Source organism: Maylandia zebra, linkage group LG2 (genome assembly GCF_041146795.1).
Source record: "Maylandia zebra isolate NMK-2024a linkage group LG2, Mzebra_GT3a, whole genome shotgun sequence".
NCBI classification, from domain to species: domain Eukaryota; kingdom Metazoa; phylum Chordata; class Actinopteri; order Cichliformes; family Cichlidae; genus Maylandia; species Maylandia zebra.
The window spans coordinates 38,058,858-38,086,131 of NC_135168.1; the positions used below are offsets into that span (position 1 = coordinate 38,058,858).

The following is a 27,274-nucleotide window of genomic DNA, read 5'->3' on the forward strand; positions in this document are numbered from 1 at the left end:
TTTTATTTCTTAACTACCTTAACAAACATCTTGCTTCTTCAGAAAATGTCCAGATTCAAGTCAAGGACTGAAAATGAGCGAAAAAGCAGCCAATGTACAAAGAAAAACTTTCAAAGTCCTCCAGTTAGCCTGGAGAACTACTGTTCAACAATGTTTTAAAACTTAATAAGAAGTTTACAAGTCTGGCTTCTTTGGAGAAAAACATAAATAAATGAGGGGTGACTCCATACTTTTCCCCCGGTACTAAATATTTTACATTTTAACCAGAAAAACAAAAATGAATAAACTGCTTTTTTAGTCTTTCTTAAAAGAAAAGCAAGAAGGTAGCGGGACACAAAAGGAATTATCCATGCAGCATTTTAGCATATAGAGTCACCTTGTTTAAATGTTAAAATTAAAATAGCTTCATAGGACTCATATAATGCATTCACTAATTAATGAGAAATAACTAAACTCACAAAGTATGCTTTAAAATGTAAAACTAGCAGCTCCCTGTCTCACTGTTTTTGTGTTCCAGTTAGTTGTTAGACTTTCTAAGTAATTTCCTCTTCCTTTAGTCACGCAGCTAAATCTGGGGCAAAAAAAGTGAAGCAGTGAGACAACTGCAGTTTATTAAATGACCACTTGAGGTTGTTTCCAAATGTCAATCAATGTCCATATACTCCCAACCATAATTTATAAAATAAACATCATGTTGTTTTCAACAATCTAATGCGGCTGTTTTTAGAGGTAGACAAAGTGGGTGGTTCTATGGTGGCTTTGTCCATCTTTAATGTACAGTCTCTGGTTTTAGCCTGTTAATGTGACCAGGCATATCCAAAACAAGTATTTTGTTGTTTTCTATTGCCTACTTATATCTTAAGAGAAGTATGCTATATTTCACCTAATACTCAAAAAAAGACTTCCTCGATGGTATATACATTTACTATAGCTTAAAATATTAATTACTACACATAATATAAACAAACAAAACAAACTTGTTTAATTCCGTAACAGCTTCTTGTTTTGGGGACTCTTATTCACGATGAACTGCACCGGAAGAACTACATTACCCACAGCAAGACGCCTTCCTCTAAAGCACACATGCGCAGTCGGTCGTTCTACTCTGGACAGCTGTAGGAGAAAATGGCAGCATTCATGCTAGGACAGCAGGTATGACATTCAGTTAACTCTTTTAAATTTTAACCTTTATAATAGGGCTCATTTTTGTTTTCATATCTTCCAAAACTTGTTTGGTGAGTTTTATTAATTATGCTGAGCAGAAATGAGCGCTGAACTTTCAAAAAGAATTCACACGAGGCATTTTACTTGAATGACTGCTAACGTGTTAGCCAACCAGCTAACTGAGTTAAACGTAAACGGTGCAAAGCGGGCTAATAATTCACCAGCTCAGGCTTTAATTTTCATACAAATATTATTTTGCAGGCACGCCAGTTCAGCACGTCTGTGATCAGACCTGCAGCCAAACTGGTTAAGGTGAGTGACGTGCAGTGCAATAACCTTCTTCAGTAATTTGTGACAGGGTGTTAAGGTAGCTTATCCCTGTAAATGTCCTTGTAGCCTCCCATCCAGGTGTATGGAGTGGAGGGCCGTTATGCCACTGCTCTGTTCTCAGCTGCCAGTAAGCAGAACAAACTGGACCAAGTGGAGCAGGAGCTGGGAAAAGTGTCTGTAAGTCAACAAAAAAGGAAACTATTTTTAATGTTGCTGCCACTGAATGATGAAAATGATGCTTTACTTAATATTTGATCACAGGGTTATGTGCATATTACTGTGATATATTTAAATAGCATCGCAGGATGTTTAAATATATTGTTTGTTTGGTTTTTAATTAATAATGAGATTAGTGACCTGATTATTAAATATTGATAATCCAAGCAGTTTCGGTACCATCTACCTTTTGTCTAATACTTACTTACTTTTTTTTTTTTTTGCTGTTGTCTGCCACATTATTTTTCAGGCCCTGATCAAGGACCCTAAAATGAACAGTGTTGTAATGAATCCTCATGTGAAGCGCAGCCTCAAGCAGAAGACCTTCAACGATGCCCTTGCAAAGGCCAAGGTTTCACCCATCACTGTCAACCTCATCAGTGAGTGATCACAGACCCGTGTTACTGCTGGGACCCCTGTGTCATTAATCGTGTGTGTTTGTGGCGTGTACACATGCAATACATTTGAACCTAGTTTTGTTACATTTTCAAAGACAACAGTCCACTAGCATGTTCCAGATATGATGTTACCAAGGTCGCAAAGTAAGGAACATGTTGTTGCACGTAGTCGTGTGATGGTTGCAGCACTTATACATGCAGGTCCTTGAGATTTCACATGGTTCGTTATTCTTAATGCCCAATTGGGCATATTTGGTTTGAATATTGTTTAGGAACCTCTTTCTGATCAAAACATAAAGAAAGCCATCTTGTTAAGCTTAGTATCGGTCTGAAGCCTAAAGGGTGTTTTCTTTGCATAGCTCTTTTCGACACTCTAACAATGCTTCCTTACTACAATCCTCATTCGTACATTAATTCAGTTGCATATTACAGATCTGCTGTTGCAACCCCCTTGGAGAAAAAACAGAGCAGCTAGAAGTATGTTGATTATAAGAAAATAACATGTATATGAAAATACTTTGACACAACAGCCATAAGGTTTGGACCACATTCACAAGCTGTGTTTTATGGGGTCTACGGACCAGCTGCTCTTGAACATTCCTAGATCCAGGCTTAAAAGAGAAGAGGCAACAGAACCTTTTCAGGTGCAGCTCCTAATCTGTGAAACAGTCTACCTTTTCACATAAGAGCTGCCCAGACGCTCCATCATTTTAAAACGCTGATGAAAAAGAAACTGGTTATTCTCACTGGTTTACAGTCTAAGTTGAGCAGGTTTTCCCAGGTTTTTATTGTGCAAATTTTATTCTGTATTCCTATTTACTTATATCACAGTTTGATTATTTTTTTCCTCCTTTAATCAAGGTTTATGGTTGTATTGTGTATTTTGGTGTATGTTTGTTGTTGATTTTGTGACTATTATGTCTATGTTGCATAGCCTGTACAGCACTTATTCAATTGAGGCTACGTCCACACTAATGCGTTTTCATTTGAAAATGCTTTTTCTCTGTTTTGGCCTCCCGTCCACACTGGGACGGCGCTTTCCCAAGGGAAAACACATACATTTCAAAACGGAGCTGTCCCGTCGCAGTGTGGACATTCGAAAACGCAGACTTTCTAAAACGATGATGCATTTTAGTCATGTGATGCAGTCATGTGACCAATTAAACAAAGATAGCGGAGGGCATTATACAGCAGTTGTTTTGATTGCTCTTGAACCTTAACACTCTCAATTTTGACAGCCCTAAAAAACATTAATATCAGTTTGTACATGCTCCAGATAGCTTTTCTTCAAATTCTTTAATCCTCACTTGCTTTTGCGCATGCGCAGGACTGGAACGTAAGCGTTTTTGGCCGTTTCAACGTGGACACACAACTCTGTGAAAACGACTGAAGACGCTAGTGTGGCTGCGGAGCGTTTATAGACGAAAACGCCGTTTTCATATCTATCCGGGCTAGTGTGGACGTAGCCTGAGTTGTGTTGATGTGCTATAGATGTAAACTTTGATTTGATTAAGGGTAAATGAGTGTTACTAGGAAGAACTTGGCAAAATCCCACACTGTTTACTTTAAACTGATGTAATACAAAAGCTACACTTTGCTCTGAGCAGATAGAAAAGTGGAGAATCTTGCTCAAACATGTATTGTCTTTTTTTTTTCTCCCTCTTTAGATGTTTTGGCTGACAATGGTCGTCTTACTTTAACTGGGGATGTTATTAACGCTTTCAGCAAGATGATGAGTGCACACCGTGGAGAGGTGATCTGCTCCGTCACTACTGCGCAGGTATGAAATGGGTGTATATGCAAGATATGTTCATACATTATTTTTTTCAGATACTGAAAACAGGTCACATCACTTAAGCAATATTTGCTGCTGTATATATCATTTATTTTATCAATTGCAGTATTATTGATTTAGACATATTGTACCTTCATAATGAATGTTTATCCATTGCAGCCTTTGGATGAAGCTAATCTCTCCGAGCTGAAAGTAGCTCTTAAAGGCTTTCTTCAGAAGGGTGAGACTATCAAGCTGGAAACAAAGGTACAACTCTAATGCACAGTCCCAGAAATCTGTACATAACCATCTTGCTGATGAATTTTTATCTTCAGGGGAAAACTGTTTTTGTGCATTAGTCAATTCTAAGATGTGGAGTTAATTTTCTTGCATAACATGTCTTATCTCAGACTGGTGAGATAATGTTTAAGCGCACAAATGTAACAATTTGTATAATTTACATAGTGAAGCAAATATTTTCTGGAAACTTGCATTAAAGAAATATGAATTTAAAAATGTACATAATCAACTAGAGGAGTTTGTATTATGATTGGCTGTAAGATGAACATTTAAATAGTGAATTCCAGGAAATGGAAAAGCATCTGACATCTTTTTTTCCCCGCAAGGCTCTGAGATGTTGACAAGTTAAAATGTTCATAGATTTAAAAACCAATGTCCATTGTGTCCTCTGCAAAAGCCTTTAATTGTATATCAAAGAGATTTTAAACGCGGCTCAATCCACTATTATAATCTCTCTCTCTCTCCCCCCCCCCCCCCCCCCCCCCCAAAAAAAAAAAAAAAAAATCTAAAAAATGGAAACTTGTGAAACAAGAAATCATTGTCTTGTAAGGGGAAGTCTCGTGTTCATATGTGTTGGCTAACAATCGACCTGTCTCTTCACAGTCGGATCCTTCCATCCTGGGGGGCATGATCGTCAGCATTGGAGACAAGTATGTGGACATGTCCACCAGATCAAAGATCCAGAAGCTGACCAAGCTCATCAAGGAAACTTAGTCCTGTGGACTTAATTTTGCAAAGACGACCATTGGCGAAGGGGAAACTTTGAAAATTGTAGATTTTGACCTGTTCCAGCACTGTTGTTGCCCTATAAATCCAGTGTTTGTGCTTAAAATGTTAATAAAAACTAAAAAAAATTGATCGCTGATGTTTGTTGTCTTTGTAAAGCACATATACACAGCTTCCATTATACTGACCAGTGATCTCATGGCCAGATTAGTTGATACATTGTCATTACTACATTTTAATAAATGTACAGTTGGTTCAAGACAGTGTGTCAGTTACATAGTTACCGCTGTGCTGTTGATACAATTATGGTTCCATGGCTACCACAGTTCCATGCTTCACTACTAGATACATTTTTGATACTTTTCCGATTCTACAGAAACCCATTACGTCACACGGATCAGTCCCTACGTTTCTTGAACGCTTTTATTGCGCATGCGCAGTTGTTGTCTGCTGGTTAAATTTTTTTTTTCCTTTTCTTTTTTTTTCTGGGTGAAAATGGCTGCCACTCTCATCCAAACCTCTGCGTAGAGGATTAACTGAGCGTTGAAATATGCAGCAGACCCGCTTCGAGACAACACTCGCAGACGCCAGGGCGTAGTTTGTGCAGTGCCTTCACAAAGATGTTGTGGCCGTCAGGGAGAGGAAGCGTAGACGAGTCGAAATTAACCCTTTCCACTCCAACGTCCACCAACAAATGAGGTACGAACTGTTCATCTTTCGCTCTTTGAGTAGTTCGGCGATCTAGTAATCCAGTAATCATTTAAATTTATTGTTATGCATGCCGTGCATTTTTGCAAACTATGACTCTGTTTGAACATGTTTATTTCGGACATCACTTATCTTTGTTTGTTTTGTGTTGCAGTGCTAAAAAGGCCTGTTTGAGCCACTAGAAGTCAGCTACTAAAAACTGGATTGTCAGTAAAACACGTGGCTTTTCTAGCTCATGTATTTCTATGTACCCCAACAGAAAATGATGCACCAAGTGACCACCAGCAGCAGTGACTATTGCATGAGTGCACTAACAGAGGACTGTCATCCAGGCAGCCACTTTGATTTATGTAGTACACAGTCCAACAAATTCTACCCCTCTCCGACAAACCCTGGTTTGCAGCTGTCCCTCGCCGGCCTTGCCCCTTTGCCACAGGGCATGCACAAAGCCATGGCGTGCCAGTTACAAGACACCCAGAATGACTTCCAGCCACAGGCTGTGAGAATCAGAGCCGGTGAAGCTCTAGGGCCTGAGGGCTCTAAGAGAAAGAAGGGCACAGCGAAGTCAGGGCGGAGAGGGAGGCCATCGGGGACCACAAAGTTAGCTGGGTACCGTACAAGTACTGGACGTCCACTTGGGACAACTAGAGCAGCCGGTTTCAAGACAAGCCCAGGTAGGCCCCTTGGAACCACCAAAGCTGCAGGATATAAGGTGAGCCCTGGGAGACCGCCTGGCAGCATCAAGAGCCTCACTCGCCTCAAGAAGCTAGAATTCGGATGTGACGGCACCAGCAAGCTGGACTTTAGCAACTGCAGTGCTCCCAAGAAGCTGGACTTCACTAGCTGTGATGTTTCATCTTTTCCATACACCATGATGGAGAAAAGAGAACTTTGTGAGCACGGTAGCAATAAAGTGGATGAAACCACAGAGATAAATTCTGCAGCTGCTTCCCCAGTGTTTGAAAAACATTTGGTTGCATGAAGAAGAGGACTAGAAGGAATTGTGGCATTTCATGTATGCTGGGAGAAAAAGTTGTTTTATCATTTACTGTGGTTCTAAGTTTTCATTGTACAGTGATTGGCATTCTCATCATCCTTTCCTAATAAACAGCTGAATCACAAATATGTTGCTCCAGTGTGGCAGAGGTGCATGCACATGAAATGACACCAGTCAGTATAGTTAGTGGTTCAGACCTCAGTAACCCTGATGTATTCCTCTGAATTGTGACATGTTCTCTTACTCTGTTCTAAGACATGAATATGTTTGTTTGTGTGACATTTTCTACATGCATATACATTTTAGAACAAAAAAAATTTAATGAAACCAAATCTTTCCCGAGCATAAATATGTAACCATGTAGTCGTCCTTTGTGTTTTGTCCGCTTGTCTATTATGTGGTTTATTTTGTGATACAATTCAGGAAAGCAGGAGCCCTGCGGTACGTTTTTATTGACTCAAACTGGTAAAGCTTAAAGCATAATACCCCCTTTGTTTCTGCACTTTGTAAATATAGTTTGCATCATGTATTGTAACAGCCTGTTTCCATATCCACAGTCACTCGATAAGCACTCCCACTTGTGCATGTATGTTAGACTGATCAGTAGAGGGGGAAACGACTAATGCTTTGTGGAATATGTAATAATAATAATGATTTCCTGTATGTGAAGCCAAAATAAAAGAAAGAAATCGTCTTTTTCACAGTTTCCTGTCACTTGTAATTCTTGCTCTGGACACAAGGGGGCTTGAGTCCTGTGACATGACACTCACTTTATCATAATACCTTTATTTACACCTTGTTAGACTAATTTAGGGCGTACCGACGTTTATGATCTTACTTTTTGGGCGTGTTTTTACCAGGTACGTGACAGAAGAAGAGGTTAAAAAAACTATAGGTCATGTTTTTTTGGGTGAAGCCGCCATGATGTGAGCTGCGTCTTCAATCTTTGTGTTCTGTACATGATAATTCACCAAAATATAGAAGTGCACCGCCTTTGGAGACATAAACATACCACAGTGTATGATATTAAACATTTTAAAAGCCGGCAGAGGGTAGCTGCTCTGCTGACAAGTCGGCATGTAACTGCACGCTCTTTGATCTGAGGACTGGCCCACTGCAGCGAGCCTTTTGTGCTTCTCTGTTTCAGTTTGCGCGTTTGTGGATCTGCTTCAGTTAGAGCAACAAGACACGCAACAAACCATCAAAGTTACGTGCCGGCGGGCTGAAAACGGACGCCGACAGATTTTTTTTAATCACAGGAAACCAAAAGAAAGAAACCCGTTCATATGCTCAATGCCTCAACTCTCGATCGTGCTTTCCTGAGCGCCTGGCGGCCTGTTTCCTCATGTCAGCGCTCCGTGGAGAGCCAACATGGCGCGCGGAGAGTGTGATTTGACCGGAAAGGCCGTGTGGTTATTATCGGTGTGCAGTCTTTTTTTTCCTTCTTTCCTATATGGTCGATCTTTCTCCTCCTACACACACACAGGCACACACACCCGCACACAGGCCTGCATCAACTAGGAAAGTTAAACAATAGGACTGAAGGTGGAGGGGGGTTACAGCAGAAACGGGACAAACTACTTAGAAATCCGTTGCCTTCATTTACGATTACTACATACCAATAACTACTTCAAACTTCACCTGGGTGTGCACGCGTGCGAGCGTGCGTGTTTGTCGTGCGTCCGTGCTCGCCAGTGTGTGCACGCGTGCACGCGGAGGGTGAGTGTCACGGCCCTCTACAGACGGGGGGTTGGGTAGCATTGCGGATTGGTTACTGCTCACCAACACACAGCCTGGGCTTGTTTTAACATAACCAGGGGCACATCGACAAGCAGGCAAAAAATAATAATAATAACCATGTAGTAAATAAACTGCTGTGGCTGTTACAGGACCGGTTGTGGCTCACTGAAGACGTTGCGGCGTAATGGAGCAGTCGGCTGTTATTTTTTATTTAAGGTGACATTTTTTTAAGAGGGCCGACGCTGATGAAGCGAGAATGAGAGCCGTGCCTTGGCCTACTACTAGTGCTGCTGCAGCTGGGATTGTGGAGATCTGCTTTCACAAACCGAGAGAAACACTCGCCTGGTGCCACATTATCAAAGAGCAGCTGCTGGCTTCGCGATGACCGACCTCCAAACGGTGGGTTTTTCGCCTTTTTTTCCACGTGTTGATAGTGCGGTGAACTTGTAGTGCCGATCAGACCTTTTTTTCGTGAGTTAATAGTAGCTTCCTATGTCGGTGTGCGGCTGTAGCTTGTTTGTGTGAGCCACTGACTGTTTCTGTGATGGCTCAGTGTCACCTCCTCTACTACAGCTTCAGCGCTCCTCCATTGACTGTACAAGTCAGCGATCGCCGGGGTGACCCACATTTAGCAGACAAAGCGCTGTTATTTTCTAATAGTTTGTGAATGAAGTGTGTGAGCACGGTTGTTTTCTGTGTTTTGTCTTGTGCCGTACGACTGGCCTCTAGAATGGAGGCCATGCAATGTCGGCTTATCGGCGTGTGTGTGTGGGTGCCTGTGTATGTGTGTGTACGCGCGCACTGGCCATGGCTGGACCTTCATGGATATGCTTCTGATATTTATCACTGTACAAGCCACTTTGTTTACACATCTCTATAAGCACACAGGAGTGTATTTAGAGAGAAACTTCTATGGCACGTTTACCTTGTCTAACCCTGCCTGTGTTTCATTTGACAGGATGTAGGCATGACAACATGAAGCAGTCATACAGACCGGGTCTTAGGGTAGGCTCAGTGTTTGGCTCAGGCCCGCCAGAGCTGAGGCCCCACAATGGCCCTGTGAGCACTTCCTATGGAAACCAATGTGGCATTGTGAAGCGAGGATCAGACCAGTCATCAACTGTGCAGCTGCCATCCTCCAGCCTCAAACAACCCGCTTTACTAGGGTACAATCAGACTAACCGATCTAAAAGCTACAGTTCTTTGAGGAGGCCCTACGACCTGAACACTGCGATCAACAAACCTGACCCAGAAAGGGACCTTCATCCTCGGAACAACTTGCTCTGTGCAAGCCCAATTAGCGACGACGACGATGATGAGTTTGAGGCGCCAACTGTCCAGTTGCCTCCTTCTCCAGGCAACAATGACATGGAGCCTGTTGGGACTCTGCCGGACATGAGCAGAAATGGTTTCTTCCTACACAGTCCTGACAGCTTCGAGCGCTGTTCCCCCATTCCAAACGGATGCCTGCATTTTGAGTCCACACTATTTGACAGCAGCGATGTAAAGGGGGACGATGAGGAGGGGGACAGTGGCGAGGAACTCGCGCCTTTTGGCCACTCCCCACAGCCGAGTCAGGATCGAACTGTTACAGAGTGTAAGACCACATGCGACTCAGGGGTGGATAAAAGAACATACAAACCTACAGTCTTTAATCTAATGTCCAAAACTATATCTGAGCTCAACCCTACACTAAGCCCCAGCGCGCTGCCAGACATCTCCATGAGAGATGGGTGGAGTTTGGGTGAGGAATCTGACAGTGATGGTGAACTTCTCTCCCCTGTTGACCCAGGACTTATCTCACCAGGTGGCACCAACTCTAATGTGAGTATAAAACTCTTGAGATACAAACTTTGCAACTTCTGTACAACCAAATCCACACAAGTTTATGTGGCTATGTTATAATCAAGCATAGCTTAACTACCCTGAGCCACCAGTATGCACGTACGCCATCTTCCAAGCTTTAAAATTTGACCCAAAAGAGTAGAAAACAGTTCAAATCTGAGGCCAGCAAAGCAATCAATGTGATGTTTTGTCATCACCATTAGAATTCAAAAGCGGATATCATCTATTCTTGTCATTATACGTGACAAGAATTTTGATTTGATACATGCAGCATTATTTTTTTTCTGTATCACTTATTATTGTGTTTTTCTTGTAATGATTAGTCCAACAGCCCAAAGAAAAGGCCTCTTCCTGCAGTGAAATACTTGGAAGGGGATTTGGTGTGGGCAAAATTCAACAGACGGCCGTGGTGGCCCTGTCAGGTCACAAGCGACCTGGACCAGGGGATTCACACTAAGATGAAAGGTGAGATTTGATGTAAATACTGATTATTTGACAGAAATCCGTTTCATACAACTTGACTGTTTTGTTGATAGTTTGTTGACGGCATTGTAGTGTATGTCAAAGTTCACACTGCTCTTTCTTCTTTTTAAAAAAACATTTTGATCCAGTTCCCAGTCCTCGTCCTTGCCGGATGTATTTCTTGGAAACGATTGGCGAGATTATAGAGTCTTCCTGGGTCCCAGGGAACGTTATTCTACCTTTTGAAGGAGGCCATCAGTTTGAAGACCTTCCTGTTCTCAGGCGGCGAGGGAAGCAGAAGGAGAAAGACTACAAGTATACGGTATAATTTGTGAAGTGAATCTTTGAAAATCTTTTGTTTGCTCACTGTGAACAATATTTCAGTAACTATATTACTTCTCTGCAGATACCCAAAAGTTTGCTGACTGCGTGGAAAGTCAGTGTAGCAGAAGCTGAGTATCTGCTCCCGGGTCGGCAAAGGAAAAGTGAAACTGTGCTGTCAGTGTCGGTCAAAGGAGATGAACGTATACCCAGCCCGCTCCCTAATGAGAAGGGACACAAGAGCCCGTCTGTCTCTGTGGACTCCAGTGAACCTCCAGCATCTTCTACAGCCTCCAATGGAAACGAGCACCATCTCATCAAAAACTCTACAAATCAAGGCAATAACAATAAAGCTCAGAAGAAGAAAAAGAAGTGTCTGTCAGACATATTTGGTCATATAGTTAGTGGATCAAAGGAATCCTCCACAGGCCAGCTTCACACAGCACCGCGTGCACTGAAAGAAGAGCCGAAGGACTCGCCTTATGCTGACCTGGATTCAGTTCCAATGCTGCATCGACCGAAACGCACAGCGCTGTCTCCAGTACACAGTATAGAGGTCCAAAGAGAAAAAAGTTCAACAAAGGCTAAAAAGAGTACAGAAAAAGTGAGCCGGGGTGCAGACTCATTTAGCAGCTTAAAAAACAAAAGGACATCAAAAAACACAAATTCTGGCCAGAGGTTGGACAGCTGTGTTGAAAGTGAAAAGACCTCGGTGGATCTTCCTGCCAGCAGTGGCCTGATGACGAGGGCTCTGCAGGCGGAGGAAGAGACCGATTTCAAAGATGCAGTGGCCACGAGCCACTTCTCAGCAGAAGCCTCTGCTGATGAGTCTCCTGCTAATACACCTACTAATGCTTCCATGAACACTGAAATGTCTCCTACTCGGGAATCCTCCTGCAGTGTATCACTGTCTGTAAACCACAGCTCTCCAAAAAGGCGTGCAAGGAAGCTTGATAAGAAGCTAATTCGTAATGGCTCATGGATTAAGTCCAAGTGTGTGGTCACGACTGAGTCCACTTTGCAACCTGTTAAGATCAAGACAGAAAGCACTGTCAGGGATATCACAACCACTTCTCAGTCCTTGTCCCTGTCACCGATGGATTCCTTTCCAGATATCCAGGAAATAAAGTTTAAATCTCTTGCAAAGGAGGACAGCAGTGACTCTGAAACTGCTGCATTTCGTACTGATTCCAATTATAAATTCAGTACTTTCCTGATGCTTCTGAAAGACCTGCATGATACCAGGGAAAAAGAAGGCAAACCGCTGACAATCCCTCCATCACCTGCCCTAATCAAAGAGGAACCCCTAGTGATCCCTGCTTCCACAGATGTTGACACTCCCAATGGTTCTTGTGAGGGATTAACTCATGGGGTCAAACTTGAAAATGGCAAGTCACGCAAATCCACAATACCCCACAGGACAGAGGAAAGGACAAAGATTAGGACTAAAGGCATCACTGGAACTGACACCAACCACTGTGAAGACTCTCCTGTTCGTACTCCGCCTGGAAGCTCAGAAAAGCAACGTAGGAAACAAAGATTACCCGCCAAACTTAAACTTAGCATATCTGGCCTTTCCTCCGACCTGGCCGACATGGCTTACGGCAGGGAGTTTGTTAGCGGCCATGCCGATTTGGCCGATTCTGGATCGGTTCCTGTTGTTGCTGCTGATCCTTCCACCAGCTACCTCGATAACAACTCAGAAGCCATGTTGGCTCCAAAGAAGCGCTGGCAGGTGGTTGAGGAGGCTGCCGAGAGGAAGGGTGAACTCCTGAGTGAGGCGTCTGATGAGATGATGGCATCACCAGATCTTGAACCGGGGGCTGAGAAGTGCACGGAGAGCGACTCGCATTTGTCCGACGGAAGCAGCTCAGCCGGTAAGACAAAGCGCTCCTTTTGAGCTTCATCTCCAGAGCTGGTAAAATCAGTAAGTAAATGATACATAATTTATTATTCTCCTATTTTTATTTAGAGAACAAACGCCTCCGGAAACCCACCAAACGTCTGTTGGAGTCGACCGAGGAGTACGAACAAATATTTGCCCCAAAAAAGAGATCAAAGAAGCACTTGTCAGAATCTTCCCAAATGGTAAGAAATGTATGATTCATTTTCCTTTTAATAAAAATGGAAGTAAGCAGCCTCTTTCAAGCTATAAATACAACGCAAGTGCTACCTGTACAGTCTTTAGTGTTGAGTTTGTTGACACCCTAAGGCTCCACGCAGTATATCCACAGGGGCCTGCTTTAAAGCAAAATTCATGCTTTAAAGCATGAATTTTGTGCGGTATCATTTAAAAGTGAATCTTTAGAGATGGGAACAATTTACACCAATAAAACAAGCAGATTGTGTCCATAACTCCCTCCCGCGTTATCACTGGGACAATAGAAAACAATCTGTCATGAAATCACTCCCAGCTGTTAATATTTAAGCCCGTTCACATACTCATCTGATGCTAAGCTCCAACCAGCTGGATTGGTGTGAGGATTATGAGGTCCTTGGAAAGTTTTGTTCCCTGGAAGCGGTCCCTAAGAACCTCTAGCTTACAGCATATATTGTCCTTAAAGGCATGTTTAAGAAATGTGCATCCTGTATATATTGTGCACATACAATACAATATAAGGTATAGCTGTAGCCTTTTTGCTTTTCTGTATATTCACACCCATTTTAAAAAGACAGATATTTCTGTTTATCCGGTTGACCCATCTAGAATTACCCACTCAGTAGACATAAAGCATATCTCTTTGTACTTTGCCAGAATTAAATAAAGTAAATAAAGTGAATTGCTTTCAAATCAGGCAATAACATCATTCTGATTATGCCTTGATACATCAGCCTATTGTTTTGACATTTAAGGTTTTTTGGGTTGAGTGATAATAAGATATAATTGTAGAAACAAATTTGATAAACAACAGCTATGGCTGCTACATGTTGCTGGAACATGTTGCCGCCACAGTGCACGGAAACGATTGCCCCGTGGTTAGTTTAAAACCTCTTATGTGATGGATTTCAGCAGTGCTTTGTTGTCAATGTGTACATTCAGCAGACTTCAGGGATTGCAGCACTCCACGACCTCAGCATCACGTCAGAGACTGTTACCCCAGCCTCTCCATCAGACGAGCCCGCCGAGGCTCCGGCACAGTTGGAAAAGAGTCCGTCTCAGGACGAGCTTTCTCCTGCAGCACCTTCGGTAGCTTCAGTCACGACACAGCCCCCCTTTGACCCAGACACCCCAGAGGAAACTGATCTACCTCCTGAACCAGGTAAATAAGCTAACAGCGTAACCGGTGTATTTACAACATCAACTATTTTTCCTGTCTCTTAGACGCTATTTTAAAATATGCAATACTGAATCGTTTTACTCCAGAGACGGAATTGTTAATCCAAGAAAGAAAGAGGCCGAGAAAGCTGTCGCACAAGGTGCTGGACTGTAGCATAGAAGAGGTGCCTGCTGCTCCTGCAAAGAAGAAGGTAACTGAGATGACATTAGGTAGCTAGGAGCGTTTGTGATGGGGACAAAAGCTTTTTCTGTGAGCGCTCTGTAGTAGCACTGAAAGTATTTTTTTGTTCTACAGGAGCAAAAACGTCACAGTGCAATTACGTCAGAGGTGAAGGTGTTGGTGAAGAAAAGACAGGTACTAAAACCTCGTGATGTGGTTTCTCTGATTCTCGTATAACACCAAACAATATTATACTAGAATTAATCATAAAAAAAATCTCATCATATTGGATAGTTGGGATTTGTGAAGAACGACAAGCCCATGTTCAGCACATCCTCTCCTCCTGCTGCTGCTTCTGCTGCCTCCAAGCCCCCAGAGAGCAGATCTCCAAGCCCCAAAGGATCCAAGACCCCTAAGCAGGAGGCTGAGGTGGAGGCCTGCAGCACCGAGGAGAAACAAAACACTGGAACACTAACTCCCAAGGCCGAGGTATGTATGTCGTGCTGATAAGATGCTGAGTTATTGGTCGTCCACCTGTGGTATTTCATTTACGAGCAGCACTTGACTAACAACTACCTCCGTAGGTGCTGCCGGCCGGCTGGAATGACAGTCTGTCCTCACAGGTGGATGTAAAAGGCAAAATAGGAGCTGCATCCTTGAAGGAGAGTGTCTGTCAGGTGAGAGGGAGTCTATCAGAAAGTCTAGATTTTCTGATTTGTGGCGCATTCCCTGTATTTGGGAGCAGTAAATCATTAGTCGGGCCTCTTCCTCCGTGTGTTTGAGCAGGTGTGTGAGAGGACGGGAGACCTGTTGGTGTGTGAAGGCCACTGTTACGGAGCTTTTCACTTACAGTGCATTGGCCTGTCGGCGCCTCCGAAGGGAAAATTCCTCTGTCGAGAATGCAACGCTGGTGGGTACGCCTGAAAGCACAAAAAATGCACGCTACGGCATACCTGAGTTTAATTCTTCTGGTTGTTAATGATCCTCTCAGGCGTTCACGCGTGCTTCGTGTGTAAGAAGTCCGGAGATGGGGTGAAGCGCTGCATAATCCCGCTGTGTGGGAAATTCTACCACACGGACTGTATAATGGCCTACTCGGCCACCCAGCCTCACAACAAAGGCTTCCGCTGCCCCCTGCATGTGTGCCTGTCCTGCCACATTACCAATCCCCTCAACATCTGCAGCTCTAAAGGTGAGCGCCACTGCTGGCTTTGATCCAACCAGCCATCTACTTTCTCCTCATCCAAGTTAGGCCTACCATACACCACAAGATGCTTCTATGTTAGTATGTTTTAAGATTTTGCTGAAACCAGGGTCGTTTTTTGCAAGACTTGAACCAGGTGACATGTGAGGTTTTTTAACAGGACAGTGAATTAAAAATAGAGCAGTAAAGATTTATTTAAAGTGTAGTGTTTTACCTTTAATTAGGAAATTAGGAAGGTTTAACAACTAGAATCAGTCTGGTTAGTAAGTGCAGTCATTTGTTTCCCGGGAGGAGACAAAAATCTATTTTGTGGTTGCTCAGGAAGAGCATCAGATGTTCAAATTTGCCAAATCACACATGGAGCTACCCGCTGTGGCCAGACCCTTGTGAATAGGGGAGCAGCTTAAAGTGGCTTTTAAACAGCCCACGAAAATGTGCTTAAAAGTAGATCTCCAGCTGGCTGATAGTTATTCCTTCATTTTCACCGTGGTTTATTATTAAAAATTTGCATCCAGTCCAAAGAGGTGTTGATGCATGTAAAGGAAGTCTTGGATTCATAGCAGAAATAGCAGAAACTTTAGCAGTGAGCGCATCAACAACACCTTGGTTTATTCTTAAAAAGAAGGAATGCACTTATGAGCACTGCCCAACCAAGAAAAAAGGACCATGAGGACTAAAGAGAACGACTGAAGTGGATGATTGCAGAATTCTTTCCTCGGTTAAAAACCATCTTTTCAGAACATCTAGCCGAGTCAAGAGCACACTCGACGAGACAGGCGCGTCATTGTAAACATCTATAAAAAGGTGGCTTCATGAATGGAAATGCACAGTCTTTGTTTGCATGTCACTTGTTACTTTGAATATTGATGGCCTCTTTTGAACTCTGGATTATTTAAGGGCTTTGAATTTCATGCCTGGAGATATCAGGATTTGTTTCTGTGATTAAGCTTTTTCTTATGAATGACTCGGTGTCTTTGCATAAGCACAGGCTGACACTCGAGTATGTGATTCATTGCTCGTGTGTCATGTGAAATTAGGCACTTAGACTGAGATTTTTTTGACACTTACAGCCTCACCTACAGTACCAAGTGTACATCATAATCCTTGCTTTTTAGCAGTTTAAAGTGGCTTCATAAAATATTGACTGTGCAGGATTTTGGCATGTAATGCAGAGTTTTAATTCAGTGGACTGACGTGACTCCTTCAATGTGCTTTGTACTACGATCTCTCTTAATAATCCTGTAAGACTGAGTCTTATGTTCCAAATCCAGGGACAACATTTGGAGTGAAAGTGTTTTAAAATTGCTCCATAAATGGTATGTGTTGTTTTGTTTGCCTGAATTAAGCCGTGCTTCCTCTCACTTCCTCTCAGGTCGGTTGGCTCGATGCGTTCGCTGTCCTGTCGCCTATCACGGCAACGACAACTGCATGGCAGCGGGCAGCTTGGTGCTGGCGAACAACAGCTTCCTCTGTCCGAACCACTTCACTCCTCGCAAAGGCTGCAAGAACCACGAGCACATCAACGTTAGCTGGTGCTTTGTCTGCTCTGAAGGTGAGCGCAGTCTTGTAGCGTGTGCATATGTAAAAATGAGTTCAGGATTAAAACATGAGCTTTTAACAGACCTCCACTGTTCAAATGTTAAACAAAAAACACACACAAAGAAAGGCAGCTGTTCAGCGCCGGGCTTTATTATTAAATTCAACATAATGCGCTCCAAATTATTTTTATGCTCTCTCCCATTTTCCACTTAAATGCTCCCACTTGGCAAATGGATCTATAAATGTATTTCTGTTTCTTGTCTCTACTCACAAATCTGCCTCTGAAACCCAGCAGCTATAAAAACACACAGTTTGACTGCTGAAGTCACATGTTAATGTTTAATGCTCTTATTTCTGACACTGATTTAAATTAGTGCCGCTGATCTCATTTAAATACACCGACTCACCTCATTTAGTCCTGAGTATCTACATTTGTACTGATTAGTGTCACTTGTAGTGGCACTATAATAAGTCAGTTACTGAATTAGCTTACCGCTGATGATAAATATTCAGCTTGGTGTTTATTTGCTGGCTTTACCTCACAAATGCTTACATTGGATATGGACTGTTCTCCCTTACCAACTTAGAAGAAAATTTGCAGGCCCGTGTGACCTTGTAATCACTGTTCAAAACATAACTACAGACTGTTGCAGGCCATATTATGGCGTGTTATAAAAAAGCTCCCTAATCACTCATGGGTTGCGTTTCTAGGGGGCAGTCTGCTGTGCTGTGAAGCCTGTCCTGCTGCTTTCCATCGGGAATGCTTGAATATGGAGATGCCACAGGGTAGCTGGTTCTGCAACGACTGCAAAGCTGGAAAGAAGCCCCGTATTAAGGACATCCTGTGGGTCAAGTGGGGGCGTTACAGGTAGGTTAACAACACTGGCAATCACACAGAGGCTCTGGCTAACAACTACTGGAGCCATATTTGTATTTCTGAAACCCGCTGTGTCTCTTCAGGTGGTGGCCTGCTGAAGTTTGCCTGACCAAAGAGGTCCCAAATAACATCTTAAGGATGAAACATGAGGTGGGAGAGTTCCCTGTGCAGTTCTTTGGCTCCAAAGATTTCGTGTGGACATACCAGGCCAGAGTGTTTCCCTACATGGAGGGCGATACTCACAATATAGAAAAAATGGGCAAGGGTGCAGATGCAGTGTACAAAAAGGGTGCGTGCTTAAGGTTGCTGAGTGCATCTTGATTCTTGGTGTAAGGTGCATGTTTAATAGTAAAGATCGTGTGTCTCTTTGTAGCACTGAACGAAGCGGCCGAGCGGTTCAAAGAGCTTCAGGCAGAAAAGGAGCTGAAGCAGCTTCAGGAGGACAGAAAGAATGACAAGAAGCCTCCTCCATACAGACACATTAGGGTACCGTTTGTACATCTGTGCTCATCTAGCCAATGGCAGAGCAGTTAACTGACGAGTGCTGTTAAAATCTCACCCCTGTCTCTGTTTCTTAGGTAAACCGGCCGATTGGGAAGGTGCAGATTATCACCGCTGACCTCTCGGAGGTTCCACGATGTAACTGCAAGGCGCTTGACGAGAACCCGTGCGGCATCGACTCTGAGTGCATTAACCGTATGCTGATGTACGAGTGTCACCCTCAGGTGTGCGCGGCAGGGGACCGATGCCAAAATCAATCTTTCACAAAGCGCCAGTACACACCTGTGGAGATTTTCAGGACTCTGTCCTGCGGCTGGGGTTTGCGTGGCTTCTCGGACATCAGGAAGGTGGGTCGGAAGTGAATCAAGCCAGCATTGATCGCTTTAGTTGTAACCACATTTTACTTATTCCTCGGTTTCTCCGTCTCTTTTTGTCTCTCCCAGGGAGCTTTTATCAGTGAATACGTGGGCGAGGTGATAGATGAAGAAGAATGCCGCGCCAGGATCAGGCACGCTCAGGAGAATGACATCTGCAACTTCTACATGCTTACACTGGACAAAGTAAGTATCTGAGTCAAATACCAACAGATGCAGCCTGAACGCGGCACGCTTGATTAACAGTGCAGATTGGATGACGTGTCCACACTGATTTGCGCTTTTTTCCACTCCAGGATCGCATCATTGACGCGGGGCCCAAAGGCAACCAGGCTCGCTTCATGAATCACAGCTGCCAGCCAAACTGTGAGACTCAGAAGTGGACTGTGAATGGGGACACCAGAGTGGGGCTGTTTGCTTTACAAGACATCCCAAAAGGTTTGATAGTTTGTTTTTTGTTTGGGGTTATTTAATTTTTTTAACATTTTTAGGAGGGGAGGGTTGTATTGAACAAGATCATCCAGATTATTTTAATTACACATCCGATCTAATGCAACAACTACTTTAGGTGAGGAGCTGACTTTCAACTACAACCTGGAGTGTCGTGGCAATGGGAAGACCGCCTGTAAATGTGGAGCACCCAACTGTAGTGGTTTCCTGGGTGTCCGGCCAAAGGTAAAACTTTATATTTATTCACAACTTTACCTTCAGTTAAATGATCCTCTGACCGCACTTACAAGAAGAGCTGCCTTGTGACCTTCCTGTTCCTCGTCCTCGTATAGAACCAGCCAGCAGCTGAGAAAATGAAACCTAAGGAAGGAAAACGGAAGGGTACTATGAAGAAGAAGACCAAGCAAGAGGTGACCAAGGAGAGGGAAGATGAGTGCTTCAGCTGTGGTGACGGGGGTCAGATAGTTTCCTGTAAGAAGCCGGGCTGCCCAAAGGTCTATCATGCTGACTGCCTCAACCTGGCCAAGAGGCCTGCAGGCAAGTAGACTTTAAGGAGAGCACACAATATGATAGCCGTGTGTAGCCAATCGTTTTTTACATCAAGCTCTCAGGGGGTTTGAATATCCTCAAGCATGCATGGAACAAACAGAGGTGACTGGGTGGTTTCTGAGGTGAAGGTTCTCCAAAAAAGGCAAAAATAAAATGTAGTTTTGATGAACGTGAACTTGAAGAGAAATGTTAATTATTATATTTTTGTTAGCTATTTGTGAGTCAAAAATCGTACTATTTGCGCATGTTTATTGTATTCATTCCACATTTGATTTGCCTGCAGGCCGATGGGAGTGTCCATGGCACCAGTGTGACGTATGTGGCAAGGAGGCGGCTTCATTCTGTGAGATGTGCCCCAACTCGTACTGTAAGGAGCACAGAGAAGGCATGCTCTTCATCTCCAAGCTGGACGGCAAGTTGTCCTGCAGCGAGCACGACCCCTGTGGGCCCGACCCGCTAGAGCCAGGGGAGATACGTGAATACATGCCCAACACGACCTCCATGAGGCCCGGGGCTGTTGATGCGCCCGTCGCCCCTTCTTTCGTCCCAGTCACCAGACGAGTGGCTCCTTCCGCTCCCGTCTCTGCCCCGGCCAGCCAAGCGACTTCATCGAGGCAAGCGCCTCCTCCTCGTCTCTACATCAACACCAAGACTGCTACCTCAAGCTTCGTCCCCTCCGGCAGGTCCTACCTCATGGGCAGAACTGACGAGAAAGCTCTCCCCACTCCTGCCTCCTCCAAGGCAGAGAGAGAGGACGGGGAGGTGGAGGATGGGGAGGTGTGCGGGTTGGACGTGGACGGTGTGGACGACGACGATGAAGAAGACGAAGAAGAGGGCGATGAGGAAGAGAACGATATGGAGGAGATGGAGATAGTAGAGGACGAGGAGGATGAGCCACTGTATGGAGGAAATCTGCCAGAGGATGATGAGGAGGAGGAGGATGAGGGCGGGGACGAGTATGACACTTGGGGTGATTATGTGGAGGAAGACGACGGAGAGGTGGAGGGCGAGGACTCGGAGGACTGGGGGAGAGTGGAGGATGATGACAAGTGACTGTTCATCCTGTCCTTCCTTATATCTCAGCAGCAAAACTCAGTAGACATTGAAAGGCCTGAAAGAGTTTCATATTTTGGTACCTACTTGAATGCAACACTGCCTTCACTTTGGTACAACATTGCCTTCTCATCTGCACACCGCTGGACTGACAGCAGGGATGAGTACTGGTGCTAAGGCTTCGACGGCTGCTTCACTCAGCCCCTTTCTACTTCTGTTGATATGTATGTGTCTGGTGCTGTTTTGTTCTCTTGTTGTCTCTCTTAACAATGTTTACATTTTTTGGCCTTTTTTTTTTTTTTTTTTTTTTTTAAGAAAAAAAAAAACCTGTTTGGATTATAAGAAAAAAGGTGGGAAGCTTCACCTGACCAAACTGTCATCTTAAGGGCATCTTATGTTGTTGTTACTGTCTTAACTTTGTCTTTCCAATCAGAGGAGTCCTCAAAACATTGTTCTCACATGTCCGTGTTACAGTTAGGCAGAGGGAGTACCTGCCTGGTGCTTGTGACGAATGCAGAAATGAACCCACTGGAGTCTTCTTGCTATAAATGATCTTCTCACAACAAAAACTACCCCAGTTTCTTTTATTTGACAACAAGTAGCTCACAGCTCAGGAGCTTTGGCACAGAGAAATAAAAGACAAAAGCGTCATCTTCTCACAACCTAAACATGAATCACAGATGTTGCCAGTGTTGGTTTTATAACCGCTGCTGATGTTGCACTGACTAAATTAGAATAAAATCCTTGTACTTACTAGATCTCAGTATCCAAGGATCTGTCCACATGTAACAAGAAGAACCTTTTCTGAAGCATCTTTTATACTCATACACATTGCTGTTACTGGGTTGGACCACCTTTATGCTTTCAGAGCTGTCTTAAGTCATCATGCTCAAGAAATCAGTGTGTGAGGATTTGAGCTTTGTGACGTGACACCATTAAGCAGCCATCAGAAGATGGGTACATGGTGTAATACAAGAATGGACACAATTACTATTTTTTATTGCCAGCCAGATTTAATATGTCTACATGCTTAAATACACTCAGGTGCTGCCATGTGGCTAGCTAATTAGAGATTTGTAATAATGAGTACCTAAAACGTGGTCAGTAATTATGTACAGACACACAAGTTCATTTCACTAGGAGAAATCGTAAATTAAAGCCACATTAGCGACTAAATGTTGCATAAAACTGACACAGTTCTTCAGAGAAACACTTCTGAGTGAATTTTAACAATACAGTTTAAGCTATGCTTTTTTAGACTTGAGATATCAGCTCAAAACACATTCAAAGGGTTAGAAACTAACTTGCTTCGACTATTGATATGAAATTTCCCAAGTAAAAGAAAGTAAAGACCACCTGTTTTCTTGCGGTTGAGGTGCTGTACTCTGACTGTCCTCTAGAAGTCGCTGTTTCCGGCAGCGACTCCACAGAAAGGACGTGACGTAACTTTAGCTGATGTAAAATGGCGACGATCGCATTTTAGTCAAAACAACCGACTAGTTTTAAAAAGGAGTCAAATACAGGGAAAGTTGCTGATTTTACGGAAGGAATATAAACATCAAGTTTATTTGTGGAGCCTATTCAAGGTAAGTGAGTGAATTGGTTTATGAATTTTCACAGAAATTAAGTAAAATGCCTCTTCTACATGTACGTCATTCGGCAGTTAAACAGCTAGTTTGGCAAATACTGCAATAAAACCTGTAGTTTTAGCCTTTGTTTTAAGAAGTGAAACACATAATTGCTGAGTGTAGGTGAGTAGGACGGGTGTTTATACTAAACCCGTGACGGTGTCCCCGGCGGCGTGTTTCTGGCGGCAGGTTCAGTCATGACCGAGCAGACCAACGTTAACTCGGAGGGGATCGTGGGCCTGGATGAGCCCAAGAAGATGACCAGAGAGGACTGGAGGAAGAAGAAGGAGCTGGAGGAGCAGAGAAAGCTGGGAAACGCTCCAGCTGAGGTGGACGAGGAGGGAAAGTAAGTTTGTGCCTGTGCACAAAGTGTGTGCTTTCAGGCAGCTGATGGAAGGAATGGTGTGATATGTAACGTGAACGCATCTGTCCTACAGGGACATAAACCCCCACATCCCGCAGTACATTTCATCAGTGCCGTGGTACATCGACCCATCAAAAAGGCCCACACTAAAGCATCAAAGACCACAGAGTGAGAGTGAGAAGCAGTACTCCGCAATCGGAGAGTGGTACAAGAGAGGCGTGCAGGAGGTGAGAATGAGGCAAGTTTTTCTCTCATGTGGACACAGAAGTATATTGCCACAAAATCTAAAAGCTTCACTTTGTGTCTCCACACAGAGTGCAGTTGTAACTAAGTTCCGTAAAGGGGCTTGTGAAAACTGTGGTGCCATGACACACAAGAAGAAAGACTGCTTGGAGGTAAAACTGATGAAAATGTTTTACAGTTATCTGCTGGAACAAATTAATATTCAGGGTTTTCTTATCCTGGATGTCAAAGGAGTATTATTATTATTATTGTTATATTATTTAAGTTAGCATCTTACCTTTCATTTTGTCCCACCAGCGACCCAGAAAAGTTGGTGCCAAATTCACAGGAACAGGGATTGCTCCAGATGAACACGCTCAGATCCAGCTCACCATGGACTATGATGGAAAGCGTGATCGCTGGAATGGCTACGACCCAGAGGAACATCAGCGCATTGTTGAAGAGTACGCCAAAGTAGATCTGGTAAGCAGACCAGCATGACTGAATTCCAGAGGTCAAAACATTGGTAAGCCAATGTTGTTGTGGTCCACCACCACATGATTGAATTCTTATTTGTTTCTCAGGCCAAAAGGACACTGAAAGCACAGAAACTTCAGGATGAGTTGGCCTCGGGAAAACTGGACCAGACTGTAAGTGCTCACTCACATTAACATGGTAATAATAAATTTTTCCCAGTTTTGGAGGCAAATATCAGACTGCAGTTTAATAACCTTACATTCTTTATTTGTAGGAGTGGGAACATGACAGTGAAGATGAGGATGAAGACAAATATGCAGATGACATCGACATGCCCGGTCAGAACTTTGACTCCAAGAGACGAATCACTGTCAGGAATCTGCGTATCAGAGAAGACACAGCTAAAGTAAGAGCCACGTAGTAAAACATTAGTCATTTGTGCTTTTTCTGATGATAAACTGTGTACACAGGGATAAAATGAATACAGAACACAGTGTTACTGCCCACATTATTGTGTAAAAGCTGTGAGCCACACCATGTTCCTTTTATATTTTTCTTACAAGGAGACAGTTGTATCGAGATCTTGTTTAAATTGTGAACATGAAAAAGCTTTGAATGTCCTTCAAGCAGGCTGGAGAACTATTACTGAAGACAACTTACAGAAAATACAAGAAGGCTGCCTAAGAGGGTTCAGGCTATGTTAATGAATAAAGGCAGTTATACCAAATTTTGATTCAGAGGGCTGTTGCAGTTACACAGACTCTGTTTTTGCGTCATGTTTTGTGTTTGATTTGTGTTTTCACGCTTCCTTCGTGTTTGTTTTCAAGCGAAATATAATAAAATCACATGACTTTTCAGCAGTTCTGTGTATGAAAGATGGGGTACTGCAGTTTACTAATTTCTCTGAACTCCTCGTGTCTGTTTTTCACAGTACTTGAGAAATCTGGATCCAAATTCAGCGTACTACGATCCAAAGACGCGAGCAATGAGAGAGAACCCGTACTCCAACACTGGCAAGAACCCTGATGAGTAAGTTATGGGTTTGTTTTTTGTTTTGTTTTTTTGTTGTTGTTGTTGGGGTTTTTTTTTTTTTTTTTTTTTTTTTAAATCAACAGAGGAATAGTAGAAATAGTCTCGGAGTAACTGAGTGGACACTGAAATCATTTTTGAACTGTTTTGTGTAACAGAGTGGGGTACGCTGGAGACAACTTTGTTCGCTACAGTGGAGCCACAATTTCCATGGCTCAAACACAATGTAAGTCCTAAAGTTATGGTTCCTTCTTTTCAAACACCTCACAACCTTAACTCTTTAGGTTTTGGAAGTATGACTTTACTTATATTGGAAATGAGTCTAGAGATTTATTTATTTTTGGCCACTGTGATCAAAACTGTTGAATGTTTGACTGGATTATAATAGGTTACCAAAAGTCATCCAAAAGTGGAAAAATCAGCATTTATAGAGTAAAAATCAGCTGCAAAAAGTAAAAAGCAGCCTGCTAACAATAGTGGTTAACATCTATACATCTATTTAGACACAGCTAAATTAAAGAGTCCCTCTCCTGTCACACTTATGTTATATATGAGACACCAAAAGGCAGGATCTTAGTTACTTAGTAAAGGATAATTATGATGAAATCTGAGCTTTTTCTTATCTGTTAGGACCACAGAGTGTAATTTGTAGCAATTGTCATTGTCTCGTGACAGTGTTTGCCTGGGAGGCTTATGAGAAAGGCTCCGAGGTGCATCTGCAGGCTGACCCCACCAAACTGGAACTGCTGCATCGTTCCTTCAAGGTCAAGAAGGAGGACTTCAAAGAAGAACAGAGAGAGAGCATCCTGGAGAAGGTACACGGCTGATATGTATTCATTTAGCAACAGGATGAGGCCAGGAAGAGTGAACTGTACATAAGAGATGGGAGAAACTTTCTTCAACCATCTTATGAGTGCAGATGTTGCACAGTTTGTCCACCGGATGGCACTCTGCAGCTTCTCTGTTGGCAGCATGTTTGAGAACACCACAAACAACCAGTCTATCTGAGCAGTCGGGCTTGGATCAGCTGTGTAAAGGAGAAAATAAATAACTACAAATATTAGGGATATCAGAAAGAAAAAAAAATATTGGCTGATATATCAGACCGAACTTCATATCAGTCACAGTCTGGGCTTTACTGATGATGTTTCTGCTTTTGTGTGTGACAATCAGTATGGAGGCCAGGAGCATTTGGATGCACCACCACGGGAGTTGCTGTTGGCCCAGACGGAGGACTACGTGGAGTATTCGCGTCACGGCGCTGTGCTGAAAGGACTCGAAAAGGCTGTCGCTCGCTCCAAATATGAGGAGGACGTGCTCATCAACAACCACACTGTAAGAAGGGCAGACTGTAGCAAATGTGTGGCTAATTTTGTTACATTTTATTTATGTTTTATCCTAAAATCAAGATCATATCTCCTCGTTAGTGTATTTGGGGTTCCTACTGGAAAGACGGCTTCTGGGGGTACAAGTGTTGCCACTCCATGGTCAAACAGAGTTACTGCACAGGATCAGCTGGAATTGGAATTGTAAGTAAATTTACTGAGAGTATTTGAAGCGTTTGTTTGATGGATAGGATATCAGTTTATAAAGTGGTCACAGATTTCTCACTTTCTGACTGTGTTTGTATATGAACCCCTGCAGAACAACTCAGAGTGCACTCCATTTGAAGAGGCAATAACTGAGCCACAGGAGGAGGAACAGCCCAAGACTCTGCTAGAAGTAAGGGACACTGTTTTTAAAAAAAAAAAAAATGCTGCAGTTAATGTTAATAAGCTTAAATGTAATGTTCATTATTAAAATATTTGTGATCACCAGATGCATCAAGATAAGATGAAAGAGAAGAAGAAGAAAAAGAAGAACAAAAAGAACAAGAAGCGCGACTCCGACAGCAGTGATTCGGAGGATGAGGAGAAGAAGAAGGAAAAGCTGAAGAAGGTAATGTTTTTGTTTTTGTTTGACAGCCGTGTTTGTTTTGATGAGTTTCTCCGTGTCTGACCTCCAACCGCCGTCTCCTTCTCAGGCTCTAGAAGCAGAGGACAAGCGGGTGAAGCAGGTGGAGATACTAATGCAGCTGGATGAGAGGAAGAGGCCGTACAACAGCTTGTTTGAAGTAAAGGCGCCCACTGAGGAGGAGATGGAGGCCTTCCGCATGAAACGCAGCAGGCCAGATGATCCCATGGCTTCCTTCTTGGGACAGTGACCTTTTCAGTCCCGGCAGATTCCCCTAAACTCTCCCCAAGGACTCTACTAGAGCAGCTGCTCAGTAAAATATAAAATCCCACATTCACTCAAGTTTTGTGTTTTGGAAAGAAGTGCTGGAGAAACTGTGTATAGTATTTTGTAAAAGTTAATGTTGACACATTGTTTTGAAGCTGCATGTCCATAAAATGTGGAACAACAACAAAAGGTGTTTCGCTTCAACAGGAGACATTTAAATACTTTCAAACCTTTCAAATTCAGTCTTTACAGGAAACATGAGAAACGTAACTGCATTTCTTTTTATAATAAAATCCATTTGCCTGAATGTATGGTTTTTTGTTGTTCTTGTTTTTTGGGGTTTTTTGCATGGGTGGAGGGTTGTACATG

The 27,274-nt window shown here is 43.2% G+C and overlaps 4 protein-coding genes across 4 annotated transcripts; all 4 read left to right on the plus strand.

The window, feature by feature from the left end:
• Nucleotides 1-1,040: 1,040 nt before the first annotated feature.
• atp5po (ATP synthase peripheral stalk subunit OSCP) lies at nt 1,041-5,040 on the plus strand. The gene is made up of 7 exons (XM_004540923.4): nt 1,041-1,152; nt 1,426-1,476; nt 1,561-1,671; nt 1,961-2,090; nt 3,776-3,888; nt 4,063-4,149; nt 4,786-5,040. Exons 1-7 carry the CDS (start codon nt 1,126-1,128, stop codon nt 4,894-4,896), a joined length of 630 nt encoding a protein of 209 aa, XP_004540980.1. The 5' UTR covers nt 1,041-1,125; the 3' UTR covers nt 4,897-5,040.
• Nucleotides 5,041-5,360: 320 nt separating this feature from the next.
• On the plus strand, nt 5,361-7,316 carry si:ch1073-44g3.1 (uncharacterized). The gene is made up of 2 exons (XM_004540921.4): nt 5,361-5,607; nt 5,771-7,316. The coding sequence occupies exon 2, from the start codon at nt 5,852-5,854 to the stop codon at nt 6,596-6,598; it is 747 nt and encodes a 248-aa protein (XP_004540978.1). The 5' UTR covers nt 5,361-5,607; nt 5,771-5,851; the 3' UTR covers nt 6,599-7,316.
• A 1,024-nt stretch (nt 7,317-8,340) lies between these two features.
• nsd1a (nuclear receptor binding SET domain protein 1a) lies at nt 8,341-21,272 on the plus strand. Its single transcript, XM_076892286.1, has 23 exons — nt 8,341-8,752; nt 9,312-10,177; nt 10,522-10,663; nt 10,810-10,982; nt 11,067-12,858; nt 12,954-13,069; nt 14,022-14,241; nt 14,346-14,449; nt 14,554-14,613; nt 14,713-14,907; nt 15,003-15,095; nt 15,205-15,328; nt 15,410-15,610; nt 16,995-17,174; nt 17,873-18,029; nt 18,122-18,327; nt 18,412-18,524; nt 18,617-18,886; nt 18,983-19,099; nt 19,210-19,351; nt 19,482-19,588; nt 19,696-19,894; nt 20,190-21,272. The coding sequence occupies exons 2-23, from the start codon at nt 9,329-9,331 to the stop codon at nt 20,963-20,965; spliced, it is 6,336 nt and encodes a 2,111-aa protein (XP_076748401.1). The 5' UTR covers nt 8,341-8,752; nt 9,312-9,328; the 3' UTR covers nt 20,966-21,272.
• Nucleotides 21,273-22,364: 1,092 nt separating this feature from the next.
• slu7 (SLU7 homolog, splicing factor) lies at nt 22,365-27,212 on the plus strand. The gene is made up of 15 exons (XM_012924150.3): nt 22,365-22,551; nt 22,783-22,939; nt 23,031-23,184; nt 23,272-23,352; nt 23,498-23,662; nt 23,764-23,829; nt 23,931-24,062; nt 24,588-24,685; nt 24,844-24,911; nt 25,361-25,500; nt 25,859-26,020; nt 26,113-26,214; nt 26,330-26,407; nt 26,504-26,623; nt 26,709-27,212. Exons 2-15 carry the CDS (start codon nt 22,791-22,793, stop codon nt 26,886-26,888), a joined length of 1,695 nt encoding a protein of 564 aa, XP_012779604.1. The 5' UTR covers nt 22,365-22,551; nt 22,783-22,790; the 3' UTR covers nt 26,889-27,212.
• Nucleotides 27,213-27,274: the final 62 nt, after the last annotated feature.

Coding starts and splice junctions, on each gene's coding strand:
- atp5po (XM_004540923.4), top strand. CDS start 1,126: ATGGCAGCATTCATGCTAGGACAGCAG. Junction 1,672..1,960: donor AGGAGCTGGGAAAAGTGTCT/GTAAGTCAACAA, acceptor ATTATTTTTCAG/GCCCTGATCAAGGACCCTAA. Junction 4,150..4,785: donor CTATCAAGCTGGAAACAAAG/GTACAACTCTAA, acceptor GTCTCTTCACAG/TCGGATCCTTCCATCCTGGG.
- si:ch1073-44g3.1 (XM_004540921.4), top strand. CDS start 5,852: ATGTATTTCTATGTACCCCAACAGAAAATGATGCACCAAGTGACCACC.
- nsd1a (XM_076892286.1), top strand. CDS start 9,329: ATGAAGCAGTCATACAGACCGGGTCTTAGGGTAGGCTCAGTGTTTGGC. Junction 15,096..15,204: donor TGAAGGAGAGTGTCTGTCAG/GTGAGAGGGAGT, acceptor GTGTTTGAGCAG/GTGTGTGAGAGGACGGGAGA. Junction 19,895..20,189: donor CCTCAACCTGGCCAAGAGGC/CTGCAGGCAAGT, acceptor CATTTGATTTGC/CTGCAGGCCGATGGGAGTGT.
- slu7 (XM_012924150.3), top strand. CDS start 22,791: ATGACCGAGCAGACCAACGTTAACTCGGAGGGGATCGTGGGCCTGGAT. Junction 24,063..24,587: donor TCAGAGAAGACACAGCTAAA/GTAAGAGCCACG, acceptor TGTTTTTCACAG/TACTTGAGAAATCTGGATCC. Junction 26,624..26,708: donor AGAAGGAAAAGCTGAAGAAG/GTAATGTTTTTG, acceptor TCTCCTTCTCAG/GCTCTAGAAGCAGAGGACAA.